Source organism: Myodes glareolus, chromosome 22 (genome assembly GCF_982192425.1).
Source record: "Myodes glareolus chromosome 22, mMyoGla1.1, whole genome shotgun sequence".
Lineage (NCBI taxonomy): Eukaryota > Metazoa > Chordata > Mammalia > Rodentia > Cricetidae > Myodes > Myodes glareolus.
Window position 1 is genome coordinate 38,911,346 of NC_142047.1, and position 23,880 is coordinate 38,935,225.

Sequence of the window (23,880 nt, forward strand, 5' to 3'; positions counted from 1 at the left end):
TGGAATTGAACCTGGGTCCTCTTTAAGAGCAACCAATTTATTTAACCACTGGGCCATGTCTCCAGTCCAATATTTTTAAGTTTCAATAATCATATTTCCCTTCCAAGGTTTTTACTAAATCTTCCACAGGATTCTTAGTTCAGATTTTTTGTAGTCCTATTCTGTCTTAGAAAATCTTAAGTATATTTATTTTCAAGGTCAGTGTATCCATTTATTTCTACCTCAATCTGAAAGGAGTTTTTTGTTTTGTTTTGTTTATTAAGTTTGTAGATATCGTCATTAACAGAAAATTTCCTGGTGTTTTCTGGGACTTGGCAACAAGCACTTCTGTTCTCTGAGCCATCTCTCCAGCACAGGTTATCTGGTTTTTAAATACATTATTATATCTATATTGTCATATATCAAGACCAATTGCATATTTCAAAGTATGACTGCCCAAGGTCATTTTCTCAGTGAATCCTCTTCAGTTCACACTGGTTATGGCTGGTCAAGCTTCAAAACAGAAAAAACGAAATAATATCTAGCTTCCTATAAATATTAATCTATCTATGGTCACCTGTCACTCTAGCAAATGAACTTTTTGAGGACAGGTATGTCACATTTCCCTGGCTGCTGAATTGAGACTCATGACCACCTAACTCTATGTTTCAAAAAGAAGAAACCTGAAAGAATCTATCTTGGAAAAGGATGTTGGCAGCTAATTCTAGTTCCCAAAAACAACTTCTGTGCAACATCCTGGTAACAACATCTTGGTGTTATCAGCAATAGCATCTAGTTCCTAGATATGGAAGCAGAGAGTCCTGGAGCCTCCCAAGAGTCTCTGATATAATCTTTCATGATGTTCCTATGGGCCTCTATGAAAATCAGGCAGGATATTTTCTTTTTTCTTTCCTTTCCTTTATTTCCCCAAATGCTGGGGACTAAACCCAGGGACTGACAAGTGCTAGGCAAACATTGTATCACTGAACTATAGCCCTAGCTCTGAGTGTGTGTGTGTGTGTGTGTGTGTGTTCATGTATTCATGCACATGTATGCATGTGGAGGCCAGAGAACAACCTGGGGAGTCACTCCTTGAGAGCAGTCCACCTTGTCTGTTCAAACGGGGGTTTCTTATTTACCTGGAAATGTACAAATGGGCTAGACTGGAAAGGCAACAAGCCCCAGGAACCTGCCTGTCATTGTCTCCTCAGAATTAAGATTACAAGCATGCACCACCACACTTGTTTTTGTTTGTTTGTTTTGTTGCTGTTTGCTCATATGCTTTTTAAACAAGGGTTCTGAGAATCAAGTTGAAGTCTTCCAGTTCTTCCTTTACTAACTGGACCTTAACAACCCACCCTTAACATTTCTAAATGACCAAGTTAATATTTAAAATTTTTAAATCTTACCTTTCCTCCAACCAGAGGCAAAATGTGCATCTTTCCAGTTTGACAATCCTTCACTGAGGAAACAATAAGGCAGGTACCACAGAGAACAACTAGGCGTTCAGCCCATTTGTGCAGCTGGGTTTTTCCTTTGCGTACATTATAGATGCCAGACAGAAGGATTCGATCCAGATGATCCATCTGGCATGGTTTTTCTGAAAAGAAAACAGTACTTCAGAATGTACCATTAAAGAAACATAATACTGGAAGAGAAGGAAAATGCATGTGTCAACATTCAGTAGCCCTATTTATAGACATGAGGAATGAAGCAATATGGGTTTTACAAAATAAGATCTTAGTCCTAAAATAACACCTACCACTGCACCTATACAGTGGAAATACTTGTGAATTTTGGCCCACACCCTGAATCTTTACCTCAGATGTCACTGCTTACTCTCCTCCAAACAGCCACCTTTCACACAGCAAGGAGTCAATATCATGGACTTTGGGTTCAGACTCACTGGAGCCTGAATGCAAGTGATGCCACTCCCTTCAATTTCATTACCTGGCCCACTGAGCTTACTTTCCTCACAAAGTTTAGATTCTAGCATCCTGTATTGTCTTAGGTTTTATTAAGCTACCTTCCAGAGTATTGTAAAAAAAAAAAAGTAAAATAATATAAAGTGCAAAGCATAATGGGAGTACAAAAGATATATGGAATAAAAGATAGTTATTGAAATCAATCTATTTTAGAATAAAGAAACATATAAAATAGTTCTCTAATTCTGTATACAATATACTACCTCTCTGGCCCTTGCAAGGAAAAGCTTATGGATGGTACTTCAATCGACTGCTCCCATGATGGAGGAAGAAGAAGAGCATGCACCAGCTTCTCCTTGTTCAAGCACCCACCTTTCCATCATGATCATATGCCTGAGATACAGTGAGCAAACAGAACACTGAGACAAAAGAGCTCTTTGTAAAGGCATTGACAGAGACAAGTATCAAATACAGAAATGATAGAGGGGGTTAAAAGTCTGGTAAAATGGCTCAGCTGAGGCCAGATGGTGATGGCACATGCCTTTAATCCCAGTACTGGGGAGGCAGGGTAGTCAGATCTCTGTGAGTTTGAGGCCAGCCTGGTCTACAGAGCGAGTTCCAGGATAGGCTCCAAAGCTACAAAGAAACCCTGTCTTAGGGGCGGAGGGAGATGTCTCAGCTGACAAAAGTGCCTAAATTGCCCCTCCCCCAAAGCCCACAATAGAAGGACAGAACTAACATCCACAACTTGTCCTCCGACCTCCAGATCTGCTCTATGGAAAACATGTGCCTGCACATGCATGTGCACACACACACGCACGCACGCACGCACGCACGCACATACAAATACACACAATCAATCAAAAAGAAAAATAAATAACCGAGGGAAGCAGCAGAAATAAGAGGTGGCACAAACAGTAAACAGGGCTCTCCAGGGATTACCACCTGATTACCCATGTGCCCTCAGGCATCACTCTGCCCACCTACTCAAGCATTTCTGCATATGTAATATGAAGAAATGGGTCAGATACTCCAAAGACTCAAAATTACATTTCTCAAATAAATTGCTAACACTGGACTCATTGGATGGCCACTTCTACTCTAAGTCAATTTCTCTGCCTACATTCTAATTACCAGTCCTCAGGGAGTCTGGTCCTCACAGATCTACACTTCCTAAGCTTCTACTACCTGCTAGGCATTCCCAACTAGGTGCTCACCAAAACTTAAAACGAGAAGATATATACTAAACGACAAAAGGGACTAGTGATAAAGCAGTTAATGAGCTTGGGAAGTGTAAAAAATTAAATACAAATAATGACATATTTGTGTTTTTTTAAAGATTTATTTATTATACGCAGTATCTGCCTGTAGGCCAGAAGAAGGTGCCAGATCTCATTACGGACAGTTGTGAGTCACCATGTGATTGCCAGGAATTGAACTCAGAACCTTTGGAAGAACAGCCAGTGCTCTTAACCACTGAGCCATCTCTCCAGCCCCCAACATATTTGTACTTTATCTGTGTAATTAAACAAAATTTTCTGAAAGGTAAAATATAAACACAATAATTACAAATATACAATATGCACATAAAATAAGAGTAAGAAAACAGAGACTACAAAAGTAATATACTAGTGCAGTTACTTCTACATTTCTGAGTCTACTACTTCTCAAATTGTATGGGTATATGCATGTGCACAAACATGAAAAAACATGGCTCAAGAGGCTAGAGGCATCAGCTCTCCCTAGAACTGGAGTGAGAGGCAGCTGTGAGGTACCAGCAAGTGGGCGCTGAAACTCAGGTCCTCTCCAGCCCCAGCACACCTATATTTTAACAAACAAGTTTCAGATATGCAAATTAACCTGAAGCAGTACATTTTTACAATTTGGATAAAAGATTAACTTTTAACAATGTTATTTGATATTGAAAGAGATGTAGAAAAACGAGTACTCTACTGAATAACATGCTTACTGGTAACACATATTTGTGTAATTTAGGAATAGTTAGTCAAAATTCAAAAGGCAGACCTGCAATGACTCAAAAGTTCTACTCCTATGACTAATGTCTTCCTCCTACACTCTAGAAGTCAGCCTCTCTCCCTTTTCCTGACAGTCATCTCCTGGTTCTCTTCATAGGTTTGTCATTTGTAATACATACATCCTATATAAATACAGGTTAAACTAACTGTAACAAACAGGATATAATGGCTCAAACATAACATCTAACTTTGATCAGGTAGGCATTCTAGGTAGCCAGAGATCAATACTGTTATTCAGAAAGTCAGGATGACAGTGAACCTGCCACTTCTGACATCTGATTTCAAATACTGTTCTGATTATTGTCACTCTAGCCCTCAGTGAGGAACAGAACAAGACATAGAAGCAGCACTCGTGAATTCCATGTCCTATCATGAAGAAAATACAGCCACATAAGCACAGCTAATTGAAACAGGCTGGGAACCATCATATGCAATCTACAATTCTGTTACTCACGACTTAAGATATACAAACTACTACCGCACACCTCCACACAATATGGCTGAGATCTGTTTTTCAACTTTTGGGTGTTTCCAAATTCTTGTTGTTGTTATTATGCTTGTTTTTTGTTGTTTTCTGAGATAGGATCACTTGTACACAGGCTTTTCTTGAACTTGAAATGTAGCTAAGAATGCCCTTCAACTCCTGATCTTCCTGCTTCTACCACTGAGTGCTGAAAGTACAGGTATGTGCCACCATGTCCAGCTCATTTTTGAATTTTGAATGAAAACATACTATGTGATCTGTGATAGTTAACTACCAATCTGACTAGAATCACCACAGAAACACACCTGTGTCTATGAAGGGATTCCTACAAGGGCTAGAGAGCTGAGTACCAGCATCCTCTCTCTGCTTCCTGACTGTGGGTGCAATGTAAGCAGTCACCTCCTACTCCTGTTGCCATGACCTCCTCTCAAACTGGGAGCCAAAACAAGCTTCTCCTTCCTTAAGTCAAATTTTCAAAGTGGCAGGATCACTGTCATCCTGATTTCCTTCTGATAGTTTTATTTAAAAAAAAATTTTCATTTTATATACCAATCCCAGTTCCCATCTTTCCCCTTCTCCTACCCCCCCATCCCGTCCCCAACCCGCTCCTCAGAGAGGGTAAGGCCTCCCTTGAGGAATCAATGAATCTGACAGGTGTCTTATCACGACAAAAACAGTAACCAATCAGGTTCTTGGTTATAGCTTTTCATTTGCATCTATGCTCTTTACATGAAAGTCTCTTAAACAATGTAGGCAGATGCATTGTAGAAAGAGGCATCCCGAGCGGTTCATCTACAACTACAACTTCTCTAACAAATCACACCCATGAGATTTCATTTCTTCTCATATAAAGGGATAAATTTAATGTATTTCAAGTCCTCGTGGCTGATCACGTCAGCCACTCAAATTCAGTGATGAAAAATGTATTTATTCGCAAGACTACCACCTTCTATTCCCACAGTACTGGGGAAAAAAAAAAACCAGAGTTTTACACAGGTTAGACAAGCACTCTACCGCTGTGCTACATCCCTCTTTTCCACAGCCTTTGTACTATCTCTTGTAGCTAGGGAACACAAGGAGGAGAGCTGGTTTGAACTTAGGCCCTCATGACCTCAATGACTGTACTCTATGTAAGCTGACTCATCCAACAACTTTACACATGAAATATTTAAAGCTGATTTTACTTAGCACTTTGCTCACAGATAATACTTCAAACACTTCCTTTCTTTCGGTTAACTATGAATGTCTCTGGATTCAAGAACTGGAAAAGAAGGAAATTCTCTCTTATTGACAGTCTTAAGGTATGTCCCATATTCTCTGACACTCTTTCCTTCAAAGGTGAAATCTAATTCCCTTCTTCTTCTGTAATGCAGGCTGTGATTAATGACTCAGTTTTTGGTTGTTCTAGGTTTTTTTTTAAGACTTCATTTCCTTTTTTTAATGATTTATATTTTTATGTGTATTGGTCTGCATGTATGTCTGTGTGAGAGTATCAAATCCTCTGGAACTGGAATTACAGAGAGTTATAAGCTGCCATGTGGGTGCTGGGAATTGGACCTGGGTCCTTTCGAAGAGCAGTCAGTGCTCTTAATCACTGAGCTTCTCCAGGCCCATTTCTTTCTTTTTAATTGTGTAAATGTGTCTCTGTGTGTGTGCAAGTGAGTATAAGGGCCCAGGGGCCAGAGGAGGGTGTCTGATACCCTGCAGCGGGAGTTACAGGTGGTTCTGATTTAGCTGGCATGGGTATTGGGAAGTTAACTGTGTTCTCTAGAAGTATACATTCTTAACAAATGAGCCATCTCTCCAGCCTCAGTAAACAGAAAATGGCAAAAGTGAAGTTGTCAAAAAAGATACTGAGGCCTGCATGTGTGTATACGTTGTGTAGGTGGAAGTCATGTTTCATCCTTGGCTGCTACACTGTAGGTACAATTAAGCAGTCCATGGAAAGTCAATATAACAAGGAACCAAGGTGCACTACCAATAGTCAATAAGGAACCAAGGCTCTAACCAACAACAGTCTTTAAACCACAGTAAAAAGTGAGTGAATCCTCAAGGCTGGGAAGACAGTTCTGTGGATAAAGTTGTCTGCTTCCAAGTCTGAATTCCTAAGACCTACATGGTGGAAGGCAAGAACTGAAAAGTTGCCCTTTGACCTCCCCATTAACATCACGCAGACTTGCAATCGTGGGTGAGTATACACATGCACAGACATTCATATATCCACAAATGTAATACAAAAAAAATTCAAGTGAACTGGGTTGGAGAGATGACTCAACTCGCAGTTCAGAAACTCACAATCATCTGCAACTCCAGTTCAGGGGATCCTACTCCTCTAATAGACTCCAAGAGCACCATGCGAGCAGATAGTGCATGTACATACATAGAAAATAAAAGTAAGTTTAAAAAGTGAATCAAGCCTCAGATGACCATTTTATGAGACTCAAACCTGAGCCATCTAGCTAAAACTGGTCCTTTATTTCTAACCCAGAGAAATTACAAAATATACATTTGACATTACTATGTTTTAAGGTGATTTGTTACATAGCCAATAGGTAATTCATCTACCTATCTACCTCTACCTACCTTCCCCCTACCTATCTGCTTGTTACCTTTAGATTTGGGCACCAGATGCATACTGTCTATTTTATAAAATAATTACTTTTAAAATTCCCTTCAATGAGCATAATTTTCTCACTCAAATTATACTAGCTTATCTAAACCAGTAGAGTTCATTTTTAAGGTTTCCCATCTAGCACCTGACAGAACCACCATCAAACAGTATCAAACACAAACTCACTCTTGTAGTTTATACTGCAACTATTCTCTGACAGAATGCTTCATACTATAATTTATCAAGTGGTGGTGGTAGAAAATTGGTGGCATCAGAGTCAACAACTGTGCTACATTCTTGTATGTAAAAGAAATTCTGGGGGCTGGTAGAACTCAATGGATCACAGCCTGGGCTTGCGGTAACTCTCCAGCGATACCTCCGCACCAACCAGGAGCCTGACCAGCACCAGATGGCAGGCAGCTGGGCACTATTATGATCTCTTTGGGACGAGGAAGCATAGTCCCACCCAGGGCCATGACATTCTAAGACGGACAAGGAAACCACATGTAGGCCTGGGGCCTGACATGGGAGAGAGACAAAATAGTTCATGCCCTGTGGCAGAGGCATATCCGAGGAAGCAAAAGAGATGCGGAATGGGTTGAGGTGAGTGGCTTTATTGCCATCCATTTCTGGGTTCAGATAGTGATGCACCCAAGGTCTCTGTTGATGTCTGTGGCTCCTGATCCCAACAAAGGCAGAGAGGATAGGGCTATTCAGAGTTGGTCCTGCCCCTAACTGACTGTAACTCTAGGGAGAACTGGTCCTGCCCCTCACTGGCTAAAATACTCAGGAGCGAGAATCCCACATCTCTCCCAGGCTGCACAATAGAGCTGATCCTGGTTGCAAGGCATGGGTATACTAACCCTGAGGACATAAGAATGGAAGAGCAGGTCACATCTCTCTCATCTGCCATGTGGTGGCATGGGTAAGAAAAAAATTCCCTCCTCTCTTCACACCTCCTGTAGCAGGCGGAGGACCTGACCCAACCCCCTCAGTAGCTGCAGTACTCAGAAGAGCAGGCCCCAAATCTCGCACAGGCAGCACAATAGACCTGACCCTATGGGCCAAGGTGTGGGTGAGCCAGCCCTGAAGTTGTGAGCATGGGAGAGCTGTCCCTGTTACTCATCTATCTTAAGGCAGCATGGGCGGGGTAGAAATCTGCTTCCCATCAATGCCTGTGGCAGGTGTGAGAGCTGGCCCTGTCCCTCATCAGCTGTGGCACTTCAGAAAGTATCCCTTACACTTTGCCTGGGCAGCACAGTAGAGCTGGCCCTGAAGGTGTAGGTGTGGGAGAACCCACCTTGAGGACATGAATGCTGGAGAACTGCCCTGCTCTCTGCTCATAGCTGAAGGGGGTGAACTAGCCAGGGCAAAGCTGAAGAGCCCACCCTGTGGCAAAGACAAGGGAGAGCTGGCAGGCTGACCAACTTTGCAACTACCCCATCCAGAACTGGAGTTATGTGTTCGCCACCACAACATCACCACATCTGTGATCTGCTGGAGCACAGGGGCGGGAGGGTGTCAGTCCTGTGGACCCAGAGTTGCAGGAGCTCCAAGACACAAGACAGAAACAGGATACACAGGAAGAGCCCCAGTGAAGGCCCAGCCTTGATAGTGCACAGAGACCAGGGGCCTCGAACAAGACCAATGATTCTTTTCGATAAATGCCTGCATGTAAAAATATATGGATAAAGGGCTTTATTGCGTGACTCGCTGTGAAACACTGCAGCTTCCATGAAGAGATTTTTCCCCTTCTTCCTTTTAACCCCCCTAAATTTTAATTTTTTTGCTGGGGTGGGGCGAGAGATGGGTAGGACCAGGAGGGACAATGTGACAGACACAAAGAATAAATTTTTAAAAAATTTAAAAAGAAAGAAATTCCAAGGCATTTTAAAGTTCAACTTTCATCCTGGAATAAAAACACTCACTGCAAAAAAAAAAAAAAAACCCATTTCAATCACAGTCAATTAAGGGGCATGCTATCATTTCAACTCATGATTTTTAGTATTTGCTTTATTAATTTCACTATATGTATCTGGGAATATGCACTTGAGTACCACGCTGGCAGAGGCTAGAAGAGGGTAACAGATTCCCTGGAGATGGAGTTACTCAGGGTTGATTGTGACCCCACTGTACATGTGTGCTGCAAAACAAGGTCAGGTTTTCTGTGAAAGTAACACATGCTCTTAACAGTTTTAATATGTGTGTGTGTGTGTGTGTGCGTGTGCGTGTGTTTAATTTTTTTTTTCTTTTTCAAGACATGGCTTCTCTGTGTAACCGCTCTGTCTGTACTGGAACTCACCTTGCAAACCAGGCTGGCCTCAAACTCACAGAGATCCACCTGCCTCTGCCTCGCAAGTGTTGGGATTAAAGGCTGTACCACCACTGCCCAGCATCAGTTTGGGTTTTTAAAAGTGAGTTTTATATCAATCGATGGTTCAATTCCTCAAATTGATGCTAATTTTTCTCAGATTTGACTTCAAAGATCAACTATTCTCCTCCACAAACCACCAAAGGATTTTATTTGCATTTCTCTCTTCTGACACTTAGTAACTCACTCACTCACTCGCTCTCATATCTCTTAAGAATATCTATGTATTGTTTTCCTACTCTGAGAACACTTTTTGTTTCTTCCTTTTTCAATTAGTTGAAGGGAATATACACCACTTCGGTTTATAAAAAACAAAATTGTCTATTCAACACCTTTCCTGAACTCTTAGGGTACCACAGGCACATACGTAAACACACACACACAAATCTTTAAAAATGTAAATAAGGCATAATCTAGTAATGGTATAAAATAGTTGCAATAAATAAACATTTAAAGAGAAGATATTTTTACAAATATTTTGCTATTTTTTTGTTTTTTATCTTGTTTTTTCAAGATTGGGTTTCTCTGTGTAACAACCTTGACAGTCCTGGAACTTGCTCTATAGACCAGGCTGATCTCAAACTCAAGAGATACACCTGACTCTGCCTCCTGAGTGCTGGGACTAAAAGCATGCACCATCACTACCCAGCTTGTTTTTGCTAATTTTTAGAAATTTTCCTTTACTCCCTGACATTTTATTGTACTTGTTTCTGCTACAATTGACTGACGTAAAAGTAACTTTTGATAGAAAATGCTTCTAGCAAACAGAAGGTAAAGATACAAACAATCAATTTAAAGTAGTTAACAGATTCACAAAGCTACTGATAAAGCCTTACCACCATAAAATCGAATCATGCAGCTGAGGTCAGGGTTCGTAGCCTCTTCCTGTATGCGCACGGGATCTTCAAATCCCAGCCTGGACAAGTAATCGTAAACAATCTGGAGAGGCCGTTCAGTGGGTTCCAATCTCCTGCTTACACAATTCAAAACATAACACATAAGTAATAAAGATGTGTTTATTTTCCTCAGCTCTTCATTTCGTCTTGATTTTTACTCCTAGATCAAGCAAGACTGAGTGTGTGTGTACACGCACGAGTGTGCAAGTGCATAGACAACAGAGGCGGATGTCAAGTATCTTCTATTGATCTCCGTCTATTCCCCTGAGACAGTCTCTCTAGCGCCTGGGCTAGGCTGGCTTGTCAGCAAGCTCTTTGCACCCACCTGCTTCTATCTTCCAATAGTGAGGCTACAGCAAGTAGCTACATACCCAGTTTTTCGTGTGGGTGGAGGGAATTTGAGCTCAGATCTTCAACCTTATAGAGCAAGCACTCTTGTCTACTGGGCCATCTACCTAGCCCAAGATCTGTTTTAATATCATACAACTAATCTAAACAAGTGGTTTTCAACATAATGAGTCTTAGGACTCCATTTTACATTGTGAGAACCAAAATTAAAAAAATTTTAATACAGTATGCTTACATACTGTATTCACTGATAGTATTGAATTAGGAATTAAAATTAAGAATTTCCAAAGATTTGTCATAAAACAATTATTATGCCCATTATATAATAACATACATTACTTAAAATATGTTTTCAAAAATAAAGTTTTGTAAAAAGAGTAACAATCATTGCTTTGTATTTTTGTGAATCTTTCTTTTCAGGTTTTTTTTTTCTTTTTTTGAGAAAGGGTCTAACGTAGGCCAGGCTGGCCTAGAACCCAGAATGTAGCTGAGAATGACTTCAAACTTCTGATCCTCCAGCCTTTGCTTCCCAAGTGCTGGAATTACAGACATATGTTACCATGCTTGGTCATTTTTTTTTAAAAAAAAAATTCCTTATCAGATGGTTTAACAGAAAACAACTAAAATTTAGTATCTCCTTCTATAGTCAGTGCATGGGAATAGCAGCCATGTAGGTTCTAAAAACACCACTGAATCCTCACAAGGGACTGCAAGTGAAAAGGAAAATAGATACTATCTTACAGAGTGGTTTCAACCTCACAAACCTCTTTAAAGAATCTCAGAAGCAAGTCTGCTAGCATGCCACAAAATCCTAGCACTATAATGAGGCAGGAGGATTAAGAGTTTGAAGTCAGCTGAGCTATGAGACCCTGATTTAAAAAAACAAACAAACAAAAGAAAAAAAAAAAAGGGGAGAGTCTCAGAGGGCTCCTGGCGTCCTCTGACCACTTCTGATCTAAACTTATGACAGAAACAACGATAACAAAATGTGTAATAAATGTGTAATATAAAGAGTTATATTCACCATAACTAATTTCAAATAAGCATATACACAAACACAGAGGTAGAATGTGTTGCCTGCTCTGCTCTAGGGACTATATGTCTCCATTCACTTTACAGAGGATATTTTCAAAACAGCTAGGAATGAATGATGTAATAAGCCCCCAAACCATTCTATTATGAGGCCCAGATTAAAAGCTAAGGCTCCTAGTGATTCTGCATTTTAAGTCAAATTTAAGATACTTTGAAAATATAGAAGAAAAAGAAATGACCATTATCTATGTTGACTGAAGGGGTTTCAGCAGTCTCAATAGTAGACTGATTTTGTTGGGAATATTATTTTAAGGTGTGTTACTTTTGTTTATGTTGCATTTGTTTAACTCTGTGAAGCTGTGATACTCTGCCTGTCTCAAATACCTGATGGTCTAATAAACATCTGAATGGCCAATAGTGAGGCAGGAGAAAGGATAGGCATGGCTGGCAGGCAGAAAGAATACAAAGGAGAAAACTGGGAAAAGTGGTCAGAGTAGTGGTCTGAGAAGGAGGAGGACATTAAGGGGTAGTCACCCAGCTACACAGCAATTCACAGAATAAGAGCTAGATTTAAAGAATAAGAGAATGGGAAAAACACATAGGCCAAAGGGTGAATGGGATAATGTAAGTTAAAGAAAGCAGGCAAGAAACAAGCCAAGCTAAGGCTTGACATTTATAAATAGGAGTAAGGCTCCGTGTGTGATTCACTTGGGAGCTGGGTGGCAGGCCCCCCAAAAGACTTCAAAGAGCAAAACATATTATTACTATATCTTCTGATAATTCTTTTTATTAAAAAGCAAATAGTAATAGATGGAGTAGCTAAACATACAGGCTTGAAAAGTCAGAATGCCTGATCTGGAGACTCAGTTCTGCTTGCCCCTGCCTATTTAATCTTCCTGTATTAAATTCCTTGCTAGTATAAAGAGAATGAAAATTGAATTCATAGGGTTGCTACTAAGACTATCTTACAACAATAGCAATATAACATGTAAAATACTTAGCAAAATACCTTGCATGTAATGTGTTCCCTAATACTGACGACTGTAGTTCCAAAACAATTTAGGATTGAGGTCACTGAAAAGGTAAAGACAAGGTCCCTGCCACTAAGCATAATCCACCTGAGTGTGATTCCTGGGAACGACAGGATAGAAGGAGGGAATCAACTCCCACAAGTTGTCCACTGACCTCCACATGCTCACAATGGCATACATGTGTCCACAACAACAACACACACACAGAGGCATGCACACAAATAAATGTAAAAAATTAAGATTGCAAGGCTCGAGCCAGCAACCTCCACAGAAGCAGGCCCAAGCAGGAGCAGGTACAAGGGAGCAACCACCAAGGGAACAGGTGCAAGCCAGAGACCTTGGTGGGACCAGACCCAAGCCAGGGACCTCCATGGGAGCAGGCCTGATTCTGGGACATCCTCAGAAACAGGCCCAAGTCAGCAACCTCCGCAGGACAAGGTACAAGGGAGCAGGCCTGAGTTAGAGACCTCTGCCAGACTGGGTCCAAGCCAGGGACCTTTGACAGAGCAGGCCCAAGCCAGGAATCAGCCAGAGCCAGAGCCCTCAGTGGGAGCTGGCCTGAACAACCACAGAGATTACAGAGAAACCCTGGAAACCCCTAGTGACCTCTGGGAACACCAAGAGAACTCTGGAGTGACTGGAACAATGGCCCTGACTGCACCACAAGGAGCAACCTCTGAGCCTTGGATACACCAGGAAGATTGATCACCAGAGATACAACCCAACTACACCAATCAGAGAAAAAGATGGGTAGACAAAATAAGAACATACTCAACACCACAAAGGCCAACATGACACCAACAAAAACTGGCGGCTCTACAACAGCAAGACCTGAACACACCAATATAGATGAAGCAGAAGAAAATAACCTAAAAAATAATTTTAGGAGAATGTTTTTAAAGAGAAAATTAGACATTTTCTCAAAGAAATGGAAGAAAAGACAAACAAAAAGTTAGAAGAAGTTAACAAATCCCTTAAAAGAAAACCAAGGAAAAGCAGGCAAACATGAAAAAAAAACATTCAAAACTTGAAAACTGAAATAGAGACAAAAAGGAAAATACAAACTGAGGGAATTCTGGAAACAGCAGGTATGGGAAAATGATCAGGAACCACAAATGCAATCATAAACAGCAGAATACAAGAGATGGAAGAGAGACTCTCAAGTGCTGAAGATACAACAGAGAAAATAGACTCATCAGTCAAAAAAATTAAATGTAACAAAAGCTTAACACAAAATATCCAGGAAATATGGGACACCATGAAAAGACCAAACCTAAGAATAACAGAGAAGGAAGAAGAAGTCCAACTCAAAAGCACAAACTTTCCCAACCTAAAAAAAAAAGCTATGTATATAAAGATTACAAGAAGCTTATAGAACACCAAATAGACTGGACCAATAAAGAAAGTCCCCTTGTCACATAATAATCAAAACACTAAACATACAGAATAAAGAAAGAATATTAAAAGCTTCAAAGAAAAAAGACCAAATAAGAAATAAAGGCAGACCTATCAGAATTACACCTGACTTCTCAATGGAAACAATGAAAGCCAGAAGGTCCTGGTCAAGCATTATCCAGACATTAAGAGATCATAGATGCCAGCCCAGACTACTCTACCCAGCAAAACTTTCAATCACCATAAACAGACAAAACAAGATATTCCATGACAGAACCAGATTTAACCAATACCTAGCCACAAACCCACTCCTATACAAAGTACTTAGAAGGAAAACTCTAACCCAAGGAAGTTAGCTACATCCACAAAAACAGACAATAGATGATCTAACAGCAGCAAATCCCAAAAAAGAAAAACACACACAATAACATCACCAACGATGAAAACTAAAGTAATAGGAACTAATGATCACTGATCATTAATATCCCTTAATATAAATGGACTCAACTCACCTATAAAAAGACACAGGCTAACAGATTGGATACAAAAACAGAATCCATAAAAAATAGAGTACAGACCTAAGCAGAGAACTCTCAACAGAGGAATCTAAAATGACTGAAAGACACTTAAAGAAATGTTCAACATCCTTAGTCATCAGAGAAATGCACACCAAAACAACTCTGAGGTTCCATCTTCCACCTGTAAGAATGGTCAAGATCAAAAACACTGATGACAACTTATGCTGGAGAGGAAGTGGAGTAAAGGGAACACTCCTCATTGCTGGTGGGAGTGGTGGTACAGCCACTTTGGAAATCAGTACGGCAATTTCTCAGAAAATTAGGAACAATCTACCCCAAGACCCAGCAATACCACTTTTGGGTATAAACCCAAAGGATGCCCAATCAAACCACAAGGACATGCGCTCAACTATGTTTATAACAGCATTGTTTTTCATAGCCAGAACCTAGAAACAACCTAAACGTTTGTCCCTCAATCAAAGAATGGGTAAGGAAAATGTGATACATTTACACAATGGAGCACTACACAGCAGAAAAAAAAAAATGACATCTTGAAATTTGCAGGCAAGTGGATGGATCTATAAAACATCATACTGAGTGAGGTAACCCAGACCCAGAAAGACAAATATAATATGTACTCACTTCTAAGTAGCTTTTAGACATAAAGCAAAGGAAAACCAGCCTACAAATCACAATCCCAAAGAACCTAGACAACCAAGAGGACCCTAAGAGAGATATACATGGATCTAACCTACAAGGGAAGTAGAAAAAGACAAGCTCTCCTGAGTAAATTGGGAGCGTGGGGATCATGGAAGAGGTAGAAGGGAAGAGGAAAGGAAGGGAGGGGAGTGGAGAAAGATATATATTCAATAAAAACAATTTTAAAAATTAAGATTGGCATTACATTTTAATTAGATTAAAAATAGAGTACCTCTTCTACTTGGAAAAAAACACTAAACAAGCACTACATCAAAGTCTATGTACCTTCAAAAGGTCTTAAAGAGCATTTAGTAATTATATTGACTAGAAAAATAAAGCCAATGTGATGGTTTGAATGAAAATGAACCCATAGGTTCACAGGAAGTGGCACTATTATGAGATGTGGTCTTGTTGGAGGAAGTGTGATACTGGGGGTGGTGCTTGAGGTTTGAGAAGCTCAAGGTAGGCCCAGTGGATCACTTACTCTTTCTGCTGGTACTGATCCAGATATAGAGCTCTCACCTGCCTCTGAAGAATCATAGCTACACCTGTATGCCACAATACTCCCTACCATGACGACAGTGGGCTAACCTCTCAACTCTAAGTCAGCTCCAATTAAATGCTTTCCTTTATACAGTTAATATGGTCATGGTGTCTCTTTACAGCAACAGAAAGCCTAACTAAGTTGGCCAGGTAGAGTGGGGCACACCTTTAGTCCCAGTTCTCAGGAGGCAGAGGCAGGCAGAACTGAGTTCAGAATAGCCTGGTCCACATAATGAGTTCCAAGCCAGGGCTACAAAGTGAGACCCTGAATCAAAAAAAAATTAAATAAATAAATAAACTAAAACCAACAACAAAAAAGAAGAAATACAATATACTTCTCTGTATGAACAAAAGATATGAAGGTCAGTCTTTTATATTTGAGTAACTATAAAATGCTGAGGCAACAAGATTTAAGTAAAAACTATAATGAAAACAGTAATCACTACAAAAGCTGCATATAAACACCTGCATCAAAATAAGAAACAAAGAGTCAAAACTGCTGAACAAAGCACACCAAAAATAAACCAACACCTGACTTGCCTTCCTCCTGCTCAGCTTAGTTTTTTGTTGTGTTTGCTGTTACAACCCATGCTAGCCTACAACTCCCGACAGTTCGGCCTCAGCCTCCAAAGCACTGGAATTCTAAACATGTGCTGCCATCCATGTCCAGCTCAATATGATCCTCTTGTGTCAGAAACTATAAGATAAACTCAGATAAAACTATCACTACTACTAAGAAAGGGGGCAGGGAATAAAGCCCATAAAGACACAGGAGGACTGAGCTTTTCCATTATTATTTATTTAGATAGTGTAGTTTTCTGAGACAAGGCCCTGTCATGCCGCTCTCTCTGGGCTGTCACTCACTATGTAGCCCAGACTCCCCTCAAGCTTGCAGTAGTCCTGCTGTCTCCATCTCCCAACTGCTGCTGACTGAATTTAATAGAAAAGAAACTTTTCAGAGTAAAAGTATCCATTAATCCTTATCCAAAGAAAATAAAAACTCACCAAGATCTGTGACAACAGTAAGTATTTTCCCAACCTAACCCAGAATTTTTCTTTAAAAGAAGGATTTTAGCTGGGCATGGTGGCACATGCCTTTAATCCCAGCACTCCGGAGGCAGGTAGATCTCTGAGTTCTAGGGCTGTACAGAGAAACTGTCTCAAAAACTAAAAGCAAAAAAACAACAACAAAAAAGGGTGCATGCATGTGAAACTAGACAGAGATCAACAGTGGGTGCTGTTTCCCTTCCTACACATTTCCCCCTTATTTTTTTTTGTTTCTTTTTCTTTTTTCCTTTTTCTTTTTCTTGACACACCAACTCTCACTGAGCCTGGAGCTCACTGATTTGGTTAGATTGGCTAGACAACTAATTCCAGAGACCAGCAAGATAAAGACAAATTTTCAGAAGAATTTATAGGGTTAGCAACATGGTCCAGCAGCTAAAGGCACTTGCCAGGACCCAAGTGCCTTCCAAAGATGGAAGGACAGAATTAATCCTGAAGTTGTCCTCTTATGTACGCATGAGTACTATGGTGTAAGAATGTGTGAGCACACACAGTACATACAATGAATACATGTAATTTAAAGTGATCAAGGAGAATTTACAACATCCTGTCAAAGGATCAGACTTGCTAGAACAAGTGGCCCCTCTGAAATGAGACCAAGCACAGGGAGAATTCACATTGGCAGACCTGGTATGAAAAAGAATCTTAATGCATCAAGATGCTCAATGATGAGAGCATTCCTTGTCACAGTCATAAGAGGCACCTGTAGAAACCAACAGGTTATATAACCACTATTATTCTCTTATAACTTAAATTGAAATATCTAAGCTAAGACATGTAGTGATATTTCATTTGTATTTTAATAAACAAAGCTTGCCTCACTAGTCAGCCATACAGGCCAGGCAGTGGTGGTACAACACACCTTTAATCCCAGAAGCCACACAAGTTTGCCACAGAGGCTGGGCGGTAGTGGTGCACGCCTTTAATCTCAGCATTAGAAAGGAATACAAAATGGGAGGAAACAGGTCTCAGCTCAGTCTCAATCTGAGGATTTGTGGAAATGGGATATCGCCAATTTTCAGTCTGAGGTAGAGGTAGGAGCCAGTGGCTGGCTGCTTTGCTTTTCTGATTTTCAGGGTGGACCCCAATAACTGTCTCTGGGTTTTTATTATTCATGCTACAGAGACATCTTCCATATATAATTCAAACTCCCCCTTGACTCTACTCCCTAAAAATGATTTAGAGTTCATTGTATTTCAATATCAAAATTCTACAAGATTACCTCATATTAATAATTAATACATGTCATTTTTTTTTGGAGGGGGTACATCTGTAGGTCAGAGGGCAGTTTCAAGACTCTGGGTCTCTCCTTCCACCACTGGATCCAGGAATCAGATGCACGTTGTTAGGCTTGTGGGGCAAGTGCTTTTACCACTGAGCCATCTTGCTGACTTCCGTAACTACTTTAAAGCTAACTCTTTCACTTGCTCAACTTTCTTGTTTTTCTCTAGAAAAGGGACCAAAATAGAAACATCCAATTCTGATGTATTTTGCATGATCAAATTACCAACCCAAATGAAAGCCTTGCAGATTTCGTATATAATGGTATATAAGCCTCGCTATATACCATTCCCGCCAACCAAAGCATTTTCCCGGGTTGCATGAAAAAAAAAAATCATGAGAACCTTCACAATCTGCTCTCATTACTGTAACATAAATTGATAATAAATAATATCTCAGGAAGTACAAGAACGAGTAAGGTGAAAGACTAATTCCATTTTCTCATTAGGTTCCTTTGCTTTAAAGAGTAGAGAATATGGGGGAAGGAAAGGAGGTAATGCACTTACACAGCAATTTTTTGTTCCAAAGTTTCAAAAGTTTTGCAGGCTGGTTACCAGCTATTTGTTAAATCTTTCACAAATTAAAGAGAAATTACATGCTGCAAAATAGACGTGGTGAGTTTTCACAAAACGTTAGAGTCAGCATTTGAGCCACTTCCATTACTCCTCTGATGGTGAAACAACTGATCCCTGTAAACCTGAACATGCAGGAATTCTAAGTTCTCACCACACCAGCTAGCCAGGCAGGCAGCAATGCCATGACAGCAGATTATATCCCTTTGCCAATAGTGTTCTGTATTTAGCCATTCTAAACAGTGTTCCAGTTAAGACTTGAGTACAGTTCAGTAAGTGTATTTCCTAAGAGTTCTAGTTAGGGGTTAAAAATGTGGCTCAGTGGCAGAGCACTTGCCTAGTAGGAGTAAGGCCCTGAGATCAATCCCCAGCAACCGCTCCCTCCGCAACCCAAATGAGTTCTACCCAGACAGGTTGTTACAAACTGCAATGCCATCTACCATCCCCAAAATCCCTACAGTCCAGATAGAGACAAGAGGATCATGGGTTCCAAGCAAGCCTGAAATACACAGTGAGAACCTGTTTCTAAAATACCAAACAAATGCAGAGTTCTAGTTAACAGTGGGAAGCAAAAGCATACACTATGAAAATCCCACATAAGAATTAATACATCCATTTTGTTCCCTACACTGAATTCAGATTACAATTCGCTCCCCAGTCATTTTTGACGATAAAATCTGCAAAGAACAATTGACAATACAGAGAATAATCCCAATTGTAATAAAAAGGATAATTCCTACCTCATGCTATCCTGAAGGTATCTCTGGTATCACAAAGAGTATTACAAAGCTATGCCTATATCAGAAATAAGAAAAATGAAGTTCAAAGGGTCACAACTAGAACACAATGACAATACATTTGAATTTATGTTTATTTCATTACAAAAACCAATCTTTTTTTTAAGAAAAACTACATGTTTTTTGCTAATTATTTGCTAATAATTTGCTAAAATAATTTACATAGAAAATCACTCAAAGCACTGCCTATGTCAGTTCACTCCATGGACCCTAAAAGATTGTCTTAAATGGCTGTATTTTATTACATCTATTATACACCTCTTGAAAGATGCATTACTTTTTAAAGTACCACAGTTGTGTACCAAAGATCAAGGCTGGCCTTGTCCCTGGTTCCCAGAAGGCAGATTCCAAGGAGGGTCTTTGTTATTTACAGGCCTCTTAGGTAATCCCTGAGTTTATGCTAAGAAAGAAAATTACTCAGGATGGGATCCTGTCACCAGAACAACCAACCATGTGACTAAAGGGTTGGGATTTTAGGCCAACCTGATCCAGACGAGTGAACCAAAGGGGTTGCAGATTGGATCAGACATGTGGACACTGAGTTAATCAACCAACCCTTTTTTACAAAGCCCAAATACTTTGTGCTGGAAAATTTCCTAGTTGGTAAAACACTTCATCGCGGTTGGATGGGAATGAATTGAAGTCTGTAAACACAAGACACAGAAGCCCAGAATGGGGATCCTCCCAGGCCTTGCCCTGCTTCTCTTCAGTTGCAGTTCTGATTTGCATCCTTTATATACAAACTATAATCCTGCCCACAGTACTTTTCCCACTTCACTGAGTCTTCCGGAGAACTACTGGACTTGAGCATTTCATGGGAACTTCCAATCCATATTTAGTTATTCAGAAATGCAGGCAAACTAGGGATCCCAGAAGAGCTGCTCCATTCTGAAATAAGAACATTCTTGTTTGTGTGTACTTGTGTGTCTGTGTCTGTGTGTGTCTTTCATTTATTCCTTTACAATTTCATGCATGTATAGAATGTATCTTGATCCTATACATGTCCTCAAACAAGGGCATTCTTGCTTGACCAACCATGCCCTTTTGAGTTGTTTTTCTTTTAATTTTTATTAAATTTATTTAGTTTGTGCCTGTGCATGGAGTAGGGATGCAGGCATACACATGGCACACACGTGGAGGTCAGAGGACAACTTGAAGAAGTCAGTTTTCTCCTTCCACCATAAGGGTCCTGGGAAACAGCTGGTAGCAATCAATCACTGAGCCATCTTCCCAGCTCTCTTCTTCCTCCCTTTTTTCTGAAATATAATTTTTATTCCTTCCACAGAAAAAAAATAGAGATGCTCTGAGCCAAAATACATGCTGATTTTTTACTAATTGTGAAAAGGGCTTTTTAAAGTATAAAATTGGGCAAAATGTCAGTAAAATTAATGTCAGTAAAATTAATTGAAGGAATTTCACATATTGTGACTCCTGCACTGCCCACCAAACAGGGACAAGCTCTTAATTTTTAAAGTCAGTATTAACCCTGGTGAGTCCAGTGTCAGAAGGACTGTAGCTAACCAGATAGTATCAGAACAAACATTAAGAGAGAAAAATCACTGTCAATTAACTACACTATCAAACTATTACCACTATCAACTGTAAGATGTATGCTGATTTTGTAAGTATTAAAATGCAAAAGAAAGTTTGAAAATAAAAATTATCTATATTGATCCTGTAATATATAACATGCTGCATATTCATGTGTGCAGGTATATGTATATGGCTGCATGTTCACATGTCTGCATGTGTAGTAGCCAGAGGACAACACTGGGCACTATTCTTCCAGTACCATCCTCCAATACAAGACTCACCAAGTAGACTAGAATAGCTGGGTAGTGAGCTCCAGAGATCAACACATCTCCCATCTCTAGTACTCAGAATACAGGTTGGCACCACCATGCCCAGTTATGTTTCTTGGGCTGGGGATCTAACACAGGCCCTCATGCTTGTATTTACTTCTTTAGCTGGTTACTATTTACAGGACAGTAATGACTGAGCTAGCTCTGCAGCCTAACACATTTTCTCTTTTAAAGTCTTAAAATAGTACTGAAAGCCAGGCATGGTGGAACAAACCTGTAACCAGCACAGGGGCGATAACAGCAGGAGGTAGTTGACGGTAGGTGACACTCCTGGTCAAAGTCATTCTTGGCTACAAGGCAAGTTCAAGGCTAGCCTGGGTTATATGAGTCGCCATCTCAGAAACAGAGGACTGACATGTGAAATACAAAGACAAATCTTCTCCTTTATTTTAGCAACAGTCTGGTACATATCCAGAAACAGAATTTCACTCATTCAAAATATGGGAAAGAGGGATGAGAATTTAGCTCAGTAGCAGAGAGTGTACATCTACAAAGCCCTAAGTTTGATCCTCATCACTGCACTGAAAAAAAGAAAATGCATGTGTACAGATATAGATATGTGTGTGTCTAATAGGTGTGTATCTATCTATATAAAACAAACTTTTTTTTTAAATGTTTATTTATTTATTTATTTATCATGTATACAATATTCTGTCTGTGTGTATGTCTGCAGGCCAGAAGAGGGCACCAGACCTCATTACAGATGGTTGTGAGTCACCATGTGGTTGCTGGGAATTGAACTCAGGACCTTTGGAAGAACAGACAATACTCTTAACCACTGAGCCATCTCTCCAGCCCATAAAACAAACTTTTAATGACCTGTAGAAAGTCACTCAGAAGTGATAGAAAGATTAGAACTCAGGAATCCAAATCCTTCCAGCGTTATCTTCTGCTATAAACATCCTATTACTCCTCAGAGCTTACCTTAAAGAGATGGCTACCAAACACTTACCATCTTAGTCATTTTGGTCACTAAGAATAAAGCAGATATAAGACAGAGAGTCAAAGGGCAATCTGATTTCATTATGTATGATCTTATTACAACATTTCAACTTGAAGGAAATGATTGCACTAAGCTTCGCTGATGAGTCATTTGCTGCTTAAACAGCAAATCAGAAAAAAGGCAGGTCAAACAGCACAAGGTAAAGGCTACACCAGGAAGGAAATACTTTTGTCTCAAATGCAACTTTGCCACCTGTCAACTACAGAAACATAGATCTAACCCTAACTCTCTGGGCCTATTCCACATTTACAAAACAAAAGAAAATAAATGCTCTCAATGACTCCTACTAGAAGTTCCTGGCTTTGGGGACAGAATAATCTGTGTACCACACAAATGCAATATTAAGCTTTTCTATCACTACCCCCGTAAATGCTGGTATTAACTTCCCAGCAGTCAGACAACCAAAAAAACCTACCCTAGCACACATATACGAAGGCTATGAAGGATATGAAGGTGCTATTGGGTTGTGCACATTTGTTTCTTTCATTAGTAGATGATCTCTTAAAGGATCTTTCACATGTTACAATTCTGTAAGTTTGTAAGTAACCCTTCTAGTACACTGAGTCACAAGCTGTCTCATTCCCTTTTCTATTTGTGAAGAGACACTGGTGCGGGACAATTCTGTATTCTGTCAATTACGTTTTAAATAAATGCTGATTGGCCAGTAGCCAGGCAGGACAACCAGACAGGAAGTAGAGGCGGATCAGTGAGAAGAGAAGAATTCTGGGAAGAAGGAAGTCAATTCTTCCCCAGTCCTGTCCAGACACCAAAGAAGCAGGATGTGACCTGCCCCGCTGAAAAAGGTACTGAGCCATGTAGCTAACATATACTAGAATAATGGGCTAATATAAGTTATAAGAGCTAATACAAAGCCTGAGCTAATGGACCAATCAGTTTATAACTTATTGAGACCTCTGTGTAATTTCTTTGGAGCTAAACGGCTATGGGACCCGGTGGGAGGACAGAAACCAGGCAAGACAGAAACTCAGACAAGACACCATGACCTACTCTTACAAAAGCAAAGCATTTAACTGGGGGCTTGCACACAGTTTCAGAGTCCATTATCATGATGGGGAACAGGGCCACATGTAGGCAGGTGCTGGAGCATTAGCTTAGAGTTACATTCTGATCCCGAGGCAGAAAGAGACTCTGGGCTTGGCATGGGCTTTTGAAACTTCAAAACCTATCCCCAGTGATACACTTCCTCCACAAGGCCACATCTCCTAATCCTTCTAATCCTTTCAAACAGGAGCATTCCCTGGTGACTAGGTTTCAAATATATGAGCCTCTGGAGGCCATTCTTATTCAAACCACCACACAAGCCTGTTGTTGAAAGAAGAAAACAGTAAAATAGATAAATAAGTAGACTGAAAGAGAAATATTTTTTTCGGGTTCACAAGCAGTGGTTTAGCTAGCATAGCACTATTTCTAA

At 40.1% G+C, this 23,880-nt stretch overlaps 1 protein-coding gene across 3 annotated transcripts in view; it reads right to left on the minus strand.

Annotated features, from left to right (window-relative positions):
• Phlpp2 (PH domain and leucine rich repeat protein phosphatase 2) overlaps positions 1-23,880 on the minus strand; it is a 74,399-nt gene that overhangs the window by 37,835 nt on the left and 12,684 nt on the right. For 2 of the 3 annotated variants that reach the window (XM_085681747.2, XM_085681748.2), the window contains exons 3-4: positions 10,243-10,376; positions 1,389-1,579 (exon numbers count right to left, since the gene is read on the minus strand). In XM_085681747.2, coding sequence (XP_085537873.2) covers positions 1,389-1,579; positions 10,243-10,376 — 325 coding nt within the window. Of the gene's footprint in view, positions 1-1,388; positions 1,580-10,242; positions 10,377-19,526; positions 19,582-23,880 lie in introns of those variants that run through there. The other variant, XM_048437288.3, reaches the window with a different exon arrangement.